Source organism: Choloepus didactylus, chromosome 2, assembly GCF_015220235.1.
Source record: "Choloepus didactylus isolate mChoDid1 chromosome 2, mChoDid1.pri, whole genome shotgun sequence".
In the NCBI taxonomy this organism is placed as follows: Eukaryota; Metazoa; Chordata; class Mammalia; order Pilosa; family Megalonychidae; genus Choloepus; species Choloepus didactylus.
In genome coordinates, this window is record NC_051308.1 from 180,879,600 (window position 1) to 180,897,146 (window position 17,547).

General features: G+C 33.5%; 1 protein-coding gene across 2 annotated transcripts in view; it reads right to left on the bottom strand.

Moving 5' to 3' along the window:
- RAVER2 (ribonucleoprotein, PTB binding 2) overlaps window positions 1-17,547 on the bottom strand; it is a 117,307-nt gene that overhangs the window by 72,528 nt on the left and 27,232 nt on the right. For both annotated transcript variants that reach the window (XM_037827016.1, XM_037827015.1), the window contains exons 4-5: window positions 14,847-15,038; window positions 6,465-6,591 (exon numbers count right to left, since the gene is read on the bottom strand). In XM_037827016.1, coding sequence (XP_037682944.1) covers window positions 6,465-6,591; window positions 14,847-15,038 — 319 coding nt within the window. The remainder of the gene's footprint in view (window positions 1-6,464; window positions 6,592-14,846; window positions 15,039-17,547) is intronic.

Here is a 17,547-nt window from a genome sequence, read left to right on the forward strand (position 1 = left end):
TTCCGAAATCGTTCTGAGATCAGCATTATCCTGACACTAAAACCATGAAAGATGTTACAAGAAAACTATGAAACAATATCCCTCATGAGCATAGATACACAAATTCTAAATTAAAATTTAACAGATCAAATCCAACAATATATTAAAAGGATTATAATATATCATACACTGTGGCCAAGTGAAGTTTACCCTAGGAATGAGAGGTTGGTTTAACATTAAAAAAATCTTTCAATGTAATTCATTCTGTTAACAGACAAGAAAGAAAAACATATGATCATCTCAATAAATGGAGAAAAACATTTGGCAAATTCTAGCATTCATCATGATTTCTCAGCAATGTAGGATTAGAAGGGAACTTTCCCAATTTGATAAAGGAAATCTATAAAAAAAATTACAGCAAACATAACACTTAACAATGAAAGCATGAATGCTTTCTCCCTAAGATTTGGAACAAGGTGAGAATGTCCACTCCCATCATTTGTGTGCATAATGTTACTGGAATTTCTATCTATTGCAATAAGGCAAGAAAAAGAAATGGAACACATGCATATTGGAAAGGAAGAAGTAAGAGTGTGTTTATTTGCAGATAAGATCATCTATATAGAAAATCCTAAGAAATCTATAAAAGCTACTAGAGTACGTGAGTTTAGCAAGGTTGTAAGATAAATATACAAAATTAATTCCATGCCTGTATTCTAGCAATTAGTAATAGGAAATTGAAAAAAAAAAAAACACTTAAATTACATCAAGAAATATGAAATGCTATGGATAAGTATGAGAATAGATGTGTAAGATCTGTACACTGAAATCTACAAAATATTGCAGAAATTAAAAGATGACCTAAATGGAGAGATATGCCATGTCTATGGATCAGAAAACTCAACCTGGTTCCCAATTCTGCCCAAATTAGCATACACAATCCCTACCAAAATCCTATCAGGCATTTTTCATAGAAATTAACAGGCTGATTCCAAAATTTATCTATTTTATAAACTTCAAAAAGCCAACAAAAACTTTGAAAAAGAAAAACACAGTTTGAGGACTTACATTATCTGATTTCAGAACTTTTAACAAATGATATTGTTTAAAAAATGATGGTCTTTGTAACAATGATGGTGAAACAAATTGGATAGCCATGTGCAAAAAAAAAAAAAAAAGAACTGGACCCTTCATCCCATAAAATAAATTAACTCCAATTGGATCACAGTCCTAAATTTAAGAGTTAAAATTTTTAAACTTCTGAAAGAAAACATAGGAGAAAATCATAGTGATCTTGAATTTGGCAAAGATTTGTTAAATATGACATAAGCACAAATTATAAAAGAAAAAAATATTGGGCTTTGTAAAAAAGTAAAAATGTTTTTCTTCAAAAGACACATTAAGAAAATAAAAGGACAACCTACAACTTCCAACAGACTGGAAGAATATATTTGCAAAACGTATGCCCAACAAAAGACTTGCATCTAGAATATATAGAAAATTCTTACAACTTAAGAAGACAAACAACACAATTTTAAAATGTGCAAAATAAACATAAATATCATCAAAGATACACAGATGCTCAAAATCATTTAAAGAGTCATGCACATTAAAACTACAATGAGATATTACTACATCCAACAGAATGGCTAGAATCAAAAAGACTGACATTCCAAGTGTTGGTGAGTATATTAAGCAAACCATAGCACTTGTCTCTGCTGATGGGAATGTAAAAATGGTTCAACTACTTTGAAAACAATTGGGCAATTTCTTAAAACTTAAACACACATCTACCTTATGACCCATCTACTCCTATGCATTTACCCAAGAGAAATAAAAGTGCAAGTCTACACAAAGACTAGTATACAAATATTCTTCACAATTTTACCCGTAATACCCAAACCTGGAAATAACCCAACGGATAAACAAATCATAGCATGGAATACATGGATAAATCTCAAATAATAGCTGAGTGAAAGAAGCCCAGTAGTACAAATGGTGTGATCCCACTTACATTTATTTCTAGAAAATTCAAACTACTCTATAGTGTCAGAAAGATCAGTTGTTTGCTGGGGAAAGGATGGAAGATGGATTACAAAGGGACAAGCGAAACATGAGGGGATGATGGATACATTCACCATTTAGCTTGTGTTGATAATTTCACGTTTGTATATGCAAGTCAAAACTTATAAAATTGTACATTTTAAATCTGTGCAGAATTTTTGCTTAAACTTTTATTCTGAAATAATTTCAAACTTACTGGACAATTGCAAAAATAATATAAAACCCATATATAGAACTACTACATACCCCTCCTTCACCGGATAACCAGATCCACCAATTTTAACATTTTGCCACATGTGCTGTATCATTCACTCTCTCTAGCAACATATCTTTCTATCTCTATATCTATTTTATAAACATTTGAGAGTAGGGTGGATATTTCAGACTCCTTGAATACATGATACTTCCATGTACTTCTCCTAAGAACAAGGATATTTACTCAGGTAATCCCTTTAAGTACAATTATCGAGTTCAAGAATTTAAATAAGTGCAGTTTACTATACAATTATACCTCAGAAAAGATGTTTTTAAAAACACAGTTTAGACCATAAGTGAACATATACTAATTAATATATATTTGGAGAGGAGTGTGCACAAAATCTAAAATATTTACATTACATTGTATTTTTGAAGGTTTTGTTAGTTTTGAAGGTACTTAAAAAGTCTGGATTGAAGAAAAAAGATCAGTATGGTCAGAGTAACATAACCAAATTGGGTTTTGGGGAAAAATCAATCTGACAGCAGTGTGCAGAACAGATTAGAGAGAAGCCAGATAAGGAAAGTAGTTATTAATATATAATCTAGATCATATTTGAGTAGCAAGGTAGGTGTAAGTTCTGGGGCAGAGATGAAAAGGAAACAATTTAATTGGCACACAAATACTTATTGAGCACCTATAAATGCAAATAACAGTTCTGTTCTAGGTGCTTGCAATGAACAAGAAAGAGAAATCCCTTCCATTATGGAGCTCCATTCTTGTGGGGAAGACAGATGACAGACAAGTAAATGTTAGTTTTTGAAAAATAATACAATGAGAAAGGAATTAGGGCAAGGGTATAAAGGATGATGAGGGTAATTTAATTTGCTCAGAGAAGTTCAATTCTCTCCTCTGTTCAACTCCTGTGTGATGAGTTCAATTAAGACATAATAAAGGACATAGTATACAGTGTCTTCACTGAACACCAAGAACTTGCCATGCATTCTCTAGGAAGCCTTGCACATGCTAAAGTGAGGTAGGAATTTAATCCTCTTCCCTTACTACCTCACACAAAGAAGCTATGTCTGATGTAATATTAAAACATTTTTCTTAAAATTGGGGAAACAGCACTAAACATGCTGAAGCTTACTTCCATATGGCCATATATCACTCTGAGTAGAGAAGCAGAGTAGAGAATATTTAGTCTTAAAAGAAGAGACAAAAATAGTACTGGGGAGAGGGTATTAAAGCCAACTCAGAGCCCAAGGATGTGGAAAATATTTTCCAAAAGACCTTTGCTGGTTTGGATCTATTATGTCCCCTCCCAAAAAAGACATTAATTTTTTGACTGCTTCCATGGAGATGTGACTCAATCAGCTGTGGGTAAGACCTTTGATTAAATTATTTCTATGGAGATATGGACCCCTCCCATTCAGGTTGGGTCTTAAATCACTGGAGTCCTAAAGAGCTCACAGACAGAAGGAGCTCAGAGCAGCTAAGAGAGACTTTTGGCGAGACGCTTGGATGCTGACACTTGGAGATGCTTGGAGATGCAGACAGAAGGATGTTTGGAGATGTTAAGCTAAGAGATAAAGCCCAGAGTTTTTCCTGGGCCATGCTAAGACAGGATCCCCAGGCACTTAGAGAGAAACATCCTGGGAGAAAGAACCAAGAACTCACAGGAGCTGAGAGAGGAGTTGAAATGCAACCCGGGAGCAAAGGAACAGCAAACGCCAGCCACATGCCTTCCCAGCTGACAGAGATGTTTCAGATGCCATCAGCTTCATTCTTCAATGAAGGTATCATCTTGTTGATGCCTCAGTTTGGATACTTTCATGGCCTTAGGACTGTAACTTTGTAACCAGATAAACCCCCTTTATAAAAGCCAATCCATTTCTGGTATTTTGCATAATGGCAGCATTAGCAAATCGGAACAAGAGCCAAGAGTGTGTTACAGTCCTCTAAATACTAATACAAGCTTGGATTACATTAATAGAAATATAATGATCATAAGAAGAAAACACCACTGCATTCTGGACTGATCAGAGCCCATTTACAGATATATTTGTATCTGTGTACATCATGTGTTAGGACAACACAAAAAAGTCTAGAGTGTATCCACAAGAGAACAACTTATGGAAGGATATACAGAGCATGTCTTATGATGTTATAGAAAATCAAATATAAAACTGTAGTTTCCGAAGTGGATAAGAGGTATAAAAGGTGAGGTGTAGGAACAAAATTTTAGAACTGTTATTTATATTTTTTATCTTAACAATGAAAACATTAAGCTTTACCATTCCACAATATTTGAGTTGACAATGGTACATGTTTAAGATTGATAAATGACATATACATGTATCAGATGAAAAATATTCTACTGATACAACTGCACAGTCAAAACAAACAAACAAAAAAACCAAGAAACAATTGGAAACCGCTGTTCCGGGACTAGAAGACAGGGCAAAAACAAAGATGATCAAGTTTCATGTTGACTGTCTTCAAATATTTAAAGTTATTTCTTATGTAAAGTGGAATAGATTTATTCTGTGTTTCTTCAGAGTCAGGACTAGAAAAGTAGCTAAAAGTTACAGGGATTTCTGCTTAATATAAAGAACTTTCTAGTAATAAAAGTTATTAAGACAGGGAATAGGTTGCCTTCTTATAATTAGGGTATTTAAGACAAAAGAGGATGTCTGTATGCCATTAAAATTATAGAAAAGATATCTGATTATATCTGGGCAAAATTATCTCTAAACATGCTTTTCACATGCAAATGTTGATGGATATATGAAGTACTTCATATAAATACATTTAAAATATATACTGTAAACATTTACCTTAAGCCTTGGCACTGAATATAGACATGGATTTCATTGAAATGCTAAAATATGGCTTTTATATATGTACTGTTGTGCACTTCAGAAAGTAATTTCTTACAGAAAAAAATACCAAGTAGGTGGATATTTTATATATACTGACACTATAAGGATCTGCATAATACTTAGAAAATAATGTCTTTGTCATTTTTTACAAAGTGAAACAATTTTACAACAAAAAGAATAGGAATTAAAACAACAATGACATAGCACTTCACACCTATTAGAATGGCTAAAATTTTTAAAAACTGGCAAATACCAAATGCTAACAAGGATATGGAAAAACAGCAACTTGTTCATTGCCAATGGGAATGCAAAACGGTATGGCCATTTTGGAAGAGTCTGGCAGTCTCTTATAAAGCTAAACATAATCTTACCATAGGATCCCAGCACTTATGTTCCTAAGCATTTACCAGAATGAGTTGAAAATTTATTTCCACACAAAAACTTGCACATGAATGTTTACAATAGCTTTATTTGTAATTGCCAAAAGCTGAAAGCAACCAAGATGTTCTTCAATAGGTGAATGGATAAACAAACTGGGGTGCATCCATAGAATGCAGTAACATTCAGCAATAAAAAGCAATGAGCGATGAAGCCACAAAAAGACAAGGAGGAGGGATGAATAGGTAGAGAATAGGGTATTTTTTAGGACGGTAAAACCATTCCTCATGCTACTTGTAATGGTGGAAACATGACATGATACATTTGTCAAAACCCATAGAATCGTATAACACAAAAAGTGAACGTTAATATAAACTGCGGACTTTACTTACTGATAATGTATCAATAGTGATTAATTGTAATAAATGTATCACACTAACATCAGATGTTAATAATAGGGAAAACTGTGGGGGGAGAGGGAGGCATGTGGGAACCTTCTGTACCATATGCTTAATTTTTCTATGAAACTAAAACTGTTCTAAAATAATACAGAAAATAAAGGGAAGAGAAAAACCTTTAGTCCTTTTCAACAAATAATTCTGCTAAAAATGTTACATAGAAATGTATCATATCTTTTTTTGATAGAGGCCATAACAATGCAGTATACTAATTATTACCTGGTCTATAAATTCCTATCAACTGGGAGCTAAAACTGAAGGTTTAATACTTAACATTTATTATTGCTATGTTGGCAGAAAAAAAAAAAAATTAGGAAACACACAGCAGGTTGTGTCTACCAAAAATAGTCAAAACATAATGTCACCTCAGATTATGGATTAAAACTCATCGACAGGCCCTAAAATAATTAAATATCTTTAAGCTAATTTAAATGCTTCTTAAGTAAAGCAGCACAATTAACTTCAAGTCAACATTCTATATTTAATTTAAATATAAATGCTTACCTGGTTTAATAGCTCGTCCACATAGCTGAGGTTGTAGAAGAACTTGTAACATGGCAGGGTTGTTTAAACTTTTCATAATTTGTACTGGATTTGGTTCTGGAAGTAAGCCCTTTTGATTACTGTGCATCTTTAATGAACATAGAAATAAAAAACATTAGAACAAGGATAAATACAAAAGTTATAATTTTTCCATGCTTTCTCCCAGAACTTCTCTTTAATCTAATAAGATCTATTATTGCAACAAATACAATTTGCTTTACCTTATTCATTTGTTATATACTTTTCACAATTATCAACTGGAATATGTTAGATGCCATGCCATACAGTATATACTGGAATTTTCATAGAATATCTCAGTTAAATACAAATTGGCTTTAAGAGGATTGACAACTTAGTAAGATGAATCTCTTCATAAAGCAACAAATGCAAAAATAACAGGGGAATCTGAGTTTATTAACAGAGAGATAACTTGTTGACAATATGAATACCTTGATACAATAGAAGAACTTTGTTATGATGTTGACATGAAGTTTAATAATGTGGGTGGCCCTACAGACAAAAAGAGAGAAGGTCTTTATCTCATTAACTTAATCCTCTAAAATAAGACTAAGATGAACTGGCCTTACATTCACGTTCTGAAATTGGGTTGCTTCCTACAAATGTGAAATTGTTTTCAGTTGAAAAAACATGCGTGATCGATGAGAATATTAATATGCTACTATAAAAGGAAAAACATATACCTCTGGTTATGAGCAAATAGAGATATGAGGAACAATACTAGAACCCCTTCCAACCCAGATACCATGGAATTGAGAGGGAGAGATTGACAGGTCTAAGACACTGACACAAAACCTTCAAGAAACCCCTAGAAAGGTAGAAAGTGGTTGGTTCCAACATGTAGGTAAACATCAGCAGAGGGCATGAGGCAGCTCGGACCCCCTGGACCTACAGGGGGATAGTTTGGGGAAGGGCTTTTTAGTTGTATTATGATCCCTCTCCCACACTGTAGGAAACAGCAGCATCTGGCCAGTGCCAGCCATACGACCCATGAATAAACAGCAGGGTGGGACTCAAACTCTGAGATGGTGGGAAACAGATAACACTAGGTGCAGCCAGACCAGCTGGTCACTGAAAATTTCCTTCCCACCACCCCAACTTTCCCCTATTCCCCCTCCACACCTACCATGCAGGCTAGAAGTGTTACAATCTTGGACAAGAACAGACTCGGGGGTGGAGACAAAAAGAAGTTCTCTAAGGTGGGAGGCTGCCTGGTTGGGTTGGAAAAAAATAGTAGCCTTCACTTAATAAATACCTGGCATTGTTCTAAGCCCTTTAGGGACCCGTAATCCTCAAAAACAAACCCTATAGAGTAGGTATTATTGTTCCCATTCTATAGATGAAGAAACTAGAGAAACTCATAAAGCATTATGCTTAACCTCTATTCTGTGCTTTAACAGATAGGTTAAATAGTAGAATATATGTGATTGAAAAACAAAATAGTGAACTGAAAGAACAGATCACAGAATACTCTCAAAAGATATCAAGAAAGGATAAGGAAAAGGCAAAGAAACAAGAAAAAGTAAGAGGATGAAGAGGATAGAAGTAGAAGTGTCAACATCTATATAACAGGAGTCCCCAAAGGGGAAGAAAAAAGAAGGAAATCTTTGAAGAAGTAACGGCTGAGAATTTTTCATTATTAAGGAAAAATTAAGACCAGAGTATAAAAGGGTTCAAAGTGTTCCAAACATGATGCACAAAGAAAAAACACACCTAGTCACATTTTGGGGTCTGAAATTGAAGAACATCAAAGCCAAACAAAGAAACACAAAACAAAAAACAAAACCAAAAACCAAAAACAAAAACTAGAGGCTTCCAGTGAGAAAGCAGATATTTACAAAGGAAAAGGATGCAGATTAAAATCAATCTTCTATCTCAAAAACATTAACACTGGATTCAAGATGAAAATGAACTGGTATTTTCAAAGCACTGCAGGAAAAGAACTTTCATCTTAGATTTTATATTCAGCTAAGCAATTATCTAAACATGAGCAGTAAATAAAAAGTATTATCAGCCATGTAAGTCCTCAAAAGTTTTTACCACACAAAAATATTCTCTGTAAATGTGCTCGGAGGAAGTAGTCTGGTGAGAAAATAAATAAATGCAAGGCAATATTACATGACATGTGGATATTAAGGTATGTAATAACACAGTTAATTTTAATTTTGTGTAAAAAGTCAGGGCCATAAAAACAAAAAAAAAAAATATTTAAGGCAATTCTAAAATTAAAATGTAGACCCCAATATGGTGTTAGGTGGAGTAAGAAGGAAAAGCAGGATGGAGGTGAGAATGAGCTAAGAGGGAAGACAGAGATACTGATAAACTTAGGGGTGTTAATTAGCTAGGGAAAATCACAAGTAGGATAAAAATAAATGTGTAACTCTCAAACAAGAAGAAAATTCTTATCTGTCCAACAGTAGACAGGAGATGAAAATAAAGGGAAAAATGCACAGTTAAAAAAAAAACATAAGATGGCAAAAAATGATCCTAATAGAGTAATAATCAACACATAAGTAAATGGTCTAAATGCACTGATTACAAGACAGGGAGTGTAGATTTGATTTTTAAAAAGGTCCAACATGTCATCTAGAAGACACGTACCTAAAACAAAATATGTATAAAAGCTGATAATAAAGCCATGGCAAATATGAACTGAGAAAAAAAAAAAAGCTAAGGCAGCAATTCTAATAACAGAAAAAATTATTCAAGGAGAAATACACATATACTGGTAAAATGATTAATACAATTGTGAACAAAGGTGTAACTAATAATATATCTTCAAATATATATAGCAACAACTGTAAGAATTGGGAGAAATAGAAAAATCAACAATTGTATATGGAAACTTTTAATACATTCCTCTCAGAAACTGACAGATCAAGGAGACAAAAAATAAGCAAAGCTACAAAAGATACAAATAACAATAAGCACAGAACTAATATTTATATACACATATATGTGTACATACAACATTAAAATCAAGAAGCAGGCAATACACATTGTTTTCAAGCATACGTGATATATTCACAGAAATCAACCACAAACCAACCCACAAAAGAAGCCACAATACCCACCACCACCAGAAAATCAACCTTGGTTGGAACTAGGCTCTCTGACCGTAACACAATAAAATTGGAAATCTGTAAGGATGCCTGTAACAGAAGAATAGCTTTTCAAAATTCCTAAGTGCCTGTAAACTTAAAATTACTGTCTTGAGTTTAATAGGAAATTACATAAAAATCTGAAAAATTTACAATCTAAAATTTATGACACATAGTAAAGCAACAGTTAGATGGAAACTTATAACTTGAAATACATTTATCAGAAAACAAGCAAAAGTGAAAACAAATGAGCTAAACATTCATATCAATAAAGATAAGAAAAAAAGAAATCCGAAGAAGACAGAAAAGAGGAAATTAAAAAGTTAAGGGAAGAAACAGGCAAAAAAGACAGAGAAATACAGAAAATATGAATAAAACAAAAGTTGTTTGTTTGAAAAGACAAGCTTGATAAATCTTTTGCAACGCTGTTCAAGGAGAAAAAAGAAACTGCAAATAAATAAAATACAGAATCTAAAGGAAGAAACTAGAGTTGACATACATTTTAAAAATAATAAAATATAAATAACATAAATTGAAAACCTAGACAAAATGGATAAAATATGACATAGAGAGAAAAATAAAACTAAAACATATGAATATCCATAGAAGACACTGAAGTGCTAAACAATGATTTCCCATTGGAAGAGGCTCAGGGGCAAGGCCTACTTGGTTTCATAGACAAGACTTCATAAATTTTCAAAGAACAGACAACTCCTATTTTATTCAAGTTGACCTATCAAATAGAAAAATGGAGAACAGGGGGTGGGGAGGGATTACCTAAATCATTTTATGATGTCAGTGTAATCTTGATTCCAAAATACTGCATGTTGGGGGTATTTCGAATCATCCAGGTGAGAAAAGATGAGATCCTACATGACATAATGAAGATGGTGGCAAGGTCTGAAGTATTTGAGAGAAATGAGGAGGTGTAATTGAAAAGATATGCTAATATTTTTGACATCTAGATTTGGGGGGTGAGGGATTGACTGATTTTTAAAATTCAGGTTACATATTGGATGAATTGATGCCATATATAGATATTACAAAACATACAAAACAAGTAAGTCCCAGAGAAAATTGGAGTTTTCCTTTAGAAATGTTGAAATAGAAATATTTATATAACACAAAGGTGGGGATGTCTTACAAACATCTGGAAATACAGAGTTAGTGCTCAGGAGAGCAGTTTGGTCTGAAAATATTAACTTGGAAGTTATCATTGATGCAATGATTGATGCAATTGGAGTATATAAGAGGAAGAGAAAAGGCCAAGTGCAGAAATCTACTATTATCAGCTTTTAAGGAAAAGAAGAACTGAAGGAATAGCTGGACAGGTAGAAAAAAAATGGTGTGACAGAATTCAAGACAGTAGAGAATTTTAGATATTGCAAGGAGATCAAGCAAGAAAAAAAGGGCTGAAAAATACCCATTAGATTGAATATTAAGAAGTCACTGTTAAGCATAATGAGAGCAGTTTCACTGGAATAGTGGAGGCAGAAACTATTTTGCATTAGGCTGAAAGGGAAATAGGAAATGAAGAAATGGCTACAATGAGTGGGGACTAACTGTTACAGAAGCTCAGTTGTGAAGGGAATGTGGATTTTTAAAAGAAAAGATTTGAGCATGTTTACAAACATATGAGAAGGAACAAGTGAAGCAACCAGTGAAAATAAACATGTGAAGTTCCAGATCCTTGAAGATGGGGGTTGTAGTTACAAGGCATGACTCTGCATCCTAAAGAGCAGGAATATTTGCCTGCTTTGTTTACTGATGAATTCTACACATCTATTAATAGGCTCTAGTGTTTAGTGTACACCTAATAAATATTTGTGAAATTAATGTTACCAAAGACAGAAGGAAGTAAAAAATGGCACAGAGAAATACATTTGCTGGTAGGTATAAGAAAAGTTGAATGAATGAGTCCACCAGATAGCCTTTATGTTTCTATGATTCTATGAAATAGGAAACATCCTCAACATGATAATAAAGTGCATATATGAAAAACCCACAACGAACATCATACTCAACAGTAAAGGGCTTAAAGTTTTGCCCCTAAGATCAGGAACAAGACAAAGATACCTGCTATACCTTTGCTATTCAACATTGTACTGGAAGTGTTAGCCAGAGCAATTAGGTAAGAAAAAGAAATAAAAGACATCCATTTTGAAAAGGAAAAAATAAAACTATCCCTATTAGTAGATGACATGATCCTATATACAGAAAATCCCAAAGAATCTACAAGAAAGCTACTAGAGCTAATACACGAATTCAGCAAAATGGCAGGGTACAAGATCAATACACAAAAATCAATGGTGTTTCTACGTAGCTGCAATGAAAAAATCTGAAAAGGACATCAAGACAACAATTCCATTTACAGTACCAATAAAAGAATAAAATATCTAGGAATAAATTTAGCCAAATACATAAAGGACTTTTACACAGAAAATTACAAATCATTATTGGAAGAAATTAAAGAGGACCTAAATAAATGGAAAGATATGCTGTGTTCATGGATTGGAAGATTCAATATCATTAATATGTCAATACTACACAAAGCAATTTACAGATTTAATGCAATCCCAATCAAAATTCCGTAAGCCTTCATCACAGAAATGGAAAAACCAATCATGAAATTCATATGGGACCCCCATTAGCCAAAACAATCTCAAAAAAAAAAGAACAAAGTTGAACACTCATACTTCCTGATTTCAAAACTTGTTACAAAGTTAGTAATCAAAACTGTGTGGTACTGGCACAAGGACAGACATATAGACCAATGGAACAGAATTGAGGGCACAGAAATAAATACACACATCTATGGCTAACTGATTTTTTACAAGACAGTCAAGTCCACTCAATGGGAAAAGAATAATTTCTTCAACAAATGGTGCTAGAGCAATTAGGTAAGAAAAAGAAATAAAAGACATCCATTTTGAAAAGGAAAAAATGAAACTATATCCCTATTAGCAGATGACATGATCCTATATACAGAAAAGTACAGCTGCTTGAGGCCTTACAGGGTGTGTCAATCCTCTAAGTCACACCTTCAGTGAAACCAGATACTGAATATTTCTTCCTTCTGGGACCTGAGCCTGTTCTGGTCTGGGAAAACCTGAATGGTGTAACCAAGGAAACCAGATGCCTAGACAAAAGAAAACTACAACCTACACTAAGAAAAACAAAGTTATGGCCCATTCAAAGGAACAAACTTACACTTCAACTGAGATACAGGAATTGAAACAACTAATGCTAAATCAATTCAAAAAGTTTAGAGAAGATATGGCAAAAGAGATGAAGGCTATAAAGAACACACTGGGTATACAAAAGGTAGAAATTGAAAGTTCAAAAAAACAACTGGCAGAATCTATGGAAATGAAAGGCACAACACAAGAGACAAAAGGCATAATGGAAACATACAACAGCAGATCCCAAGAGGGAGAAGAAAACACTTGGGAACTGGAGAACAAGAAAACTGAAAGCCTACATACAAAAGAACAGATAGGGAAAAGAATGGAAAAATATGAGCAACGGGCTCGGGGAATTGAAGGACAACATGAAATGCATGAATGTACATGTCATGGGTATTCCAGAAGGAGAAGAGAAGGTAAAAGGTGCAGAAGCAAAAATAGAGTAAATAATCAATGCAAATTTCCCATCTCTTATGAAAGACATAAAATTATAGATCCAAGAAGTGCAGTGTACCACAAACAGAGTAGATCTTAATAGGCCTACGCCAAGACACTTAATGATCAGATTAACCAACGTCAAAGACAAAGAGAGAATCCTGAAAGCAGCAAGATAAAGACTGGGACTGTACAACTCAGTGAAACCTAGAGTGTTCAACAGTTCTGATAAAATGTACAAATAGGGTTTTTCATGAGGGAGAGCAAATGAATGTCAACCTTGCAAGGTGTTAAAAATAGGGAGGTACGGGGGGGAAAATAAAATCAATGTAAACTAGAGACTATAATTAACAGAAACATTGTACTATACTTCCTTTAATGTAACAAAGACAATACACCAAAGCTAAACGCATATAAGAGGGGAGCATAAGGAAGGGGTATGAGACTCTCGGCATTGGTGGTGTTGTCTGACTCTTTATTCTACTTTAGTTTAATGCTGTCTTTCCTTTTGCTGCTTCCTAGCTGTCATGATTTTTTTTTCTCTTTCTTTTGTCTCTCTACCCTCTTTGACTCTTCCTTCTGCTTTGTGGAAGAAATGGAGATGTCCTTATATAGAAGGGGTGAGAGTGGTGAATACATAAACATGTGACTATACAGGGAACCATCGATTGTTTACTTATGACAGAATGTATCATGTGTGAACAAAACTGTCTTAAAAAAATGGGTTGATGAAGAAAACTTGAGGGCACTATAGTGAGTGAAATAAGTCAGACAAACATTGCAGGGTCTCACTGATATGAACTAATTATAATATGCAAACTCATAGACATGAAATATAAGTTACCAGGATATAGACCAAGGCTAAAGAATGGGGAGTGGCTGCTTATTATGAGCAGAGTGTTCAACTAGGTTGAACTTAGATGTTGGGAAACAAACAGAGGTGATGGTAGCACACTGTGAGAATAACTAACAGTGTTGAATGATGCATGAATGGGGTGGAGAGGGGAAGCTCAGAGTCATGTATGTCACCAGAAGAAAAGTTGGAGGTTAAAAGATGGGAATGTATAAAACAGTGAACCTTGTGGTGGGCAATGTCCGAGATTAACTGTACAAATATTAGAAATCATTTCCATGAAACAGAACAAATGTATGATGCTACAACTAGAAGTTAATAATAGAGGGGCATATAGTGAAAAATATATACACCTTTTGCAAACTATACACTACAGTGAGTAGCAATTTAACATTCTTTCATCAACAGTAACAAATGTACTATACCAATACTATGAGTCAACAATGGAGGGGGGTGGTTAGGGATATGGGAGGATTTGAGTTTCCTTTTTTTGTCTTTATTTCTTTTCTGAAGTAATGAAAACTCCTCACGATTAATTCACTTTAGTAACACAATTTCTCCCATTGTAACAATTCCTCACTTGATTTGACAGAGATATCATTAAGCCTCTTTTTTTTAGAAGACTGTCTTCAATGTAATAGAAATAAAATGGTGGTCCAATCAATGAGGAAATAGTTTAGATAGATTGGATAGGTTAAAATAGTATTAGAGTTTTTCTATATCCTTAAAAAAAAAAAAAAAAAACACTCACCACATGTTGAGCTGCTATCAGTGCTGCTAATGTGCTTCGCCCTGGTGCTCCTGGGGCACAGAAGGAAACCTGAACTTTGCTTCCTTTGATGGTCATCCCGTCAGCTGCTTGCTGAACCTCTTCTGCATGCTCTGCAGTGTTATATTCAACTACTGCAAAGCCACCAACGTAACTACCTTCATCCTGTGCAAGCTGACATAACACATTTTATTAAAAGGGGAATTCTGATATTTACTTACAAACATGTATTTACATACCTAATTTTCAAATTCAAGAACAAATGTATTACAGAATACAATACTGGTGAAAGTAATGCACTCTTTCCCTCTGAAAATAAAAATGTATACTGTAGTTGCTTAGATGCAGTCCTTCCTGAAGACAGGAAGATAAGTTTCCAACAAGTTTCTTTTCAATTCTTTGATTCTTAAATTTATTTTAAAAGTCAAAACCCAAATGATAATTGTCCTTACATGTTATGAAATATATATAACTGACAATTTGTGGGAAAATTCGGGGACACAAAAATTAAAACTTTCTTTAAAATAAAATTCACGAGAAACATGGACAATGAAACATACCAATTATTTTAACATATATCTATGTAAAATAAAGTTAGTATTATAAAAGAGAAGGAAGGTAGGTGGAACCATTTTCTACTTTTATTTCAATTTTTAGGCAGAATCCAGGAATCTAGTCAAGTATACCAAAGCAAACCTTGTTTAGGAAAATTGTGCCTCAGGTTTATTAAAATACCATATGCAGCACACAATCTTTTTTCTCAATGTGTCCTAAATAAACACCTGTCATGCAGAACTTGATTCATTTCTAGTCACCCACTCCAAGAGCGTAAAGGAAGATACTGGAGCTGCAAAGACTGGTACAAAGAGCAAAAATAAGATCAAAATAAGACTCTAAAAAGTTTCTAAGTTTTGAATATGTCTGAATTATCTTAAATAACATTTACACTGTAAAGTAAGAAATGTGAAAAATTCAGCTTGGTACACCTATAAGAATGTACCAAGTTCATTTATAACACTTCTATTTGGTTTGGCATTTCGTAAGTTAATATTACAATTAAATCATTTTTAGTCCTTTTTAGTTCTTTCCTCCTATTTTTAAAGCTTAACTCTCCTCTCCTTTCTTTATAATTGGACTGAAATTCTATTTTTCACATTCTTCCTTCCCTTTTAAAATTGTCCTCAAATGCCTTTTCCTCCATAAAATTTTTCCAAACACATGGGGAAAAGGGAAAATATGTATCTATTCCAAACATTTCTCTAACAATGCTATTCCTCTTATAATTTAAACCAGATCTTAAAATCAGATTCATAAAAGCCTTTAGTTCCTTTAGTCTCTTTTGAACACAAGGTAAGAGATTGTGTCTTCAATAAAGTCTATGCCAACCTACCACGCAAAGAGCCTAAATCATACAGATCTAAAGATACAGAGCCATCATAAAGTTGCTTTACTGATCTTTTGCGAACTTCAAAAATATTTTTAACTATTCCTGATTTATTATGATAATTTTCATACTTATATAAATTAAATATCATCTTAAGTCTTTCAAAACACAAAATCATTTTAAGTGCATAGCATCCATAGTTTCAGAAAGAAATATTTTAGTTCAATATAAGAGCCATTCAAAAATGTAATGGTCTAACTTTGGATTTAGTTACTTTTCCATTATTTTGACGTATTTTAGCAGAATCTAAATGGTCACTCAAAATATTGTAGAAAACAATATTTGTACTAGGTGTGAAGCTAGACTCAATAAGTTCTAAGGTCCCTTCCAACTCTGGATTCATAATTCAAATATAAATTGTGATAAACAGCTCCTTACATTTGCTTGAAAGGCCTCAAGTAAAGCTCTGAAGAATTACACATAGTCATAGGACACCACTATATACAATTCTTAGTATTCAAGAATAGCATATCAATAAACCAGGGAACTTTCAATAACTGCAGAAACTTTGTTAAAAGATTTGTCCCAAAATATTCTAATTTTATTAACAGTTTTAGATGGTTTCTTTGATACTTATATTGAGATTGGAGGGGTGGAGAAAAAAGAAGATAGTAGCATTGATTCTAAAAATATATACGTAGCATATACTCCAAAATTTTCACTGCAATAGTAGGGACTCAACAAATGTATGTTTTCAAACTTTTTTGTCCATGACCTACAGTAAGAAATACATTTTTTGTCTATAATTCAGTATACATATACATACACATATTTCTGAAACAAAAGTATCTTTTGAAAGATACTCTGATATTTTCTATTCTATTATACCATGGTTTTTAAGGGGAGAGGAAGGGAAGAAGAAGGGAGGTGAGAAGGAAATGGAGTATGGGAGGAAAGGAAGGGTTGAGAAAAGGGAAGAGAAGGAGCAAGGAAAAGAATGAAGAAATGAAGAGAAGCAAGGGATAAAGAGGCCATCCATTACTATTAAAAATCTGTAAGAAATAGAGTTATATACAGCATATCATTTTATTTCTATTAGAATATATTTAATTTTACTATAATAAAGTGTTTGAAAATTCTTACCAGTGTTGTTAGTTTTTCAGGATCCTTTAAAAAGTTCTTACCTACCATGCCCCCATACAGATAGAATAACACATTCCTTTAAAACCTCATAATGTTTTTATCCTCTATTATATTTCTCATCATACAGGATTTACAATTATTTGCTTAGTTGTCAAT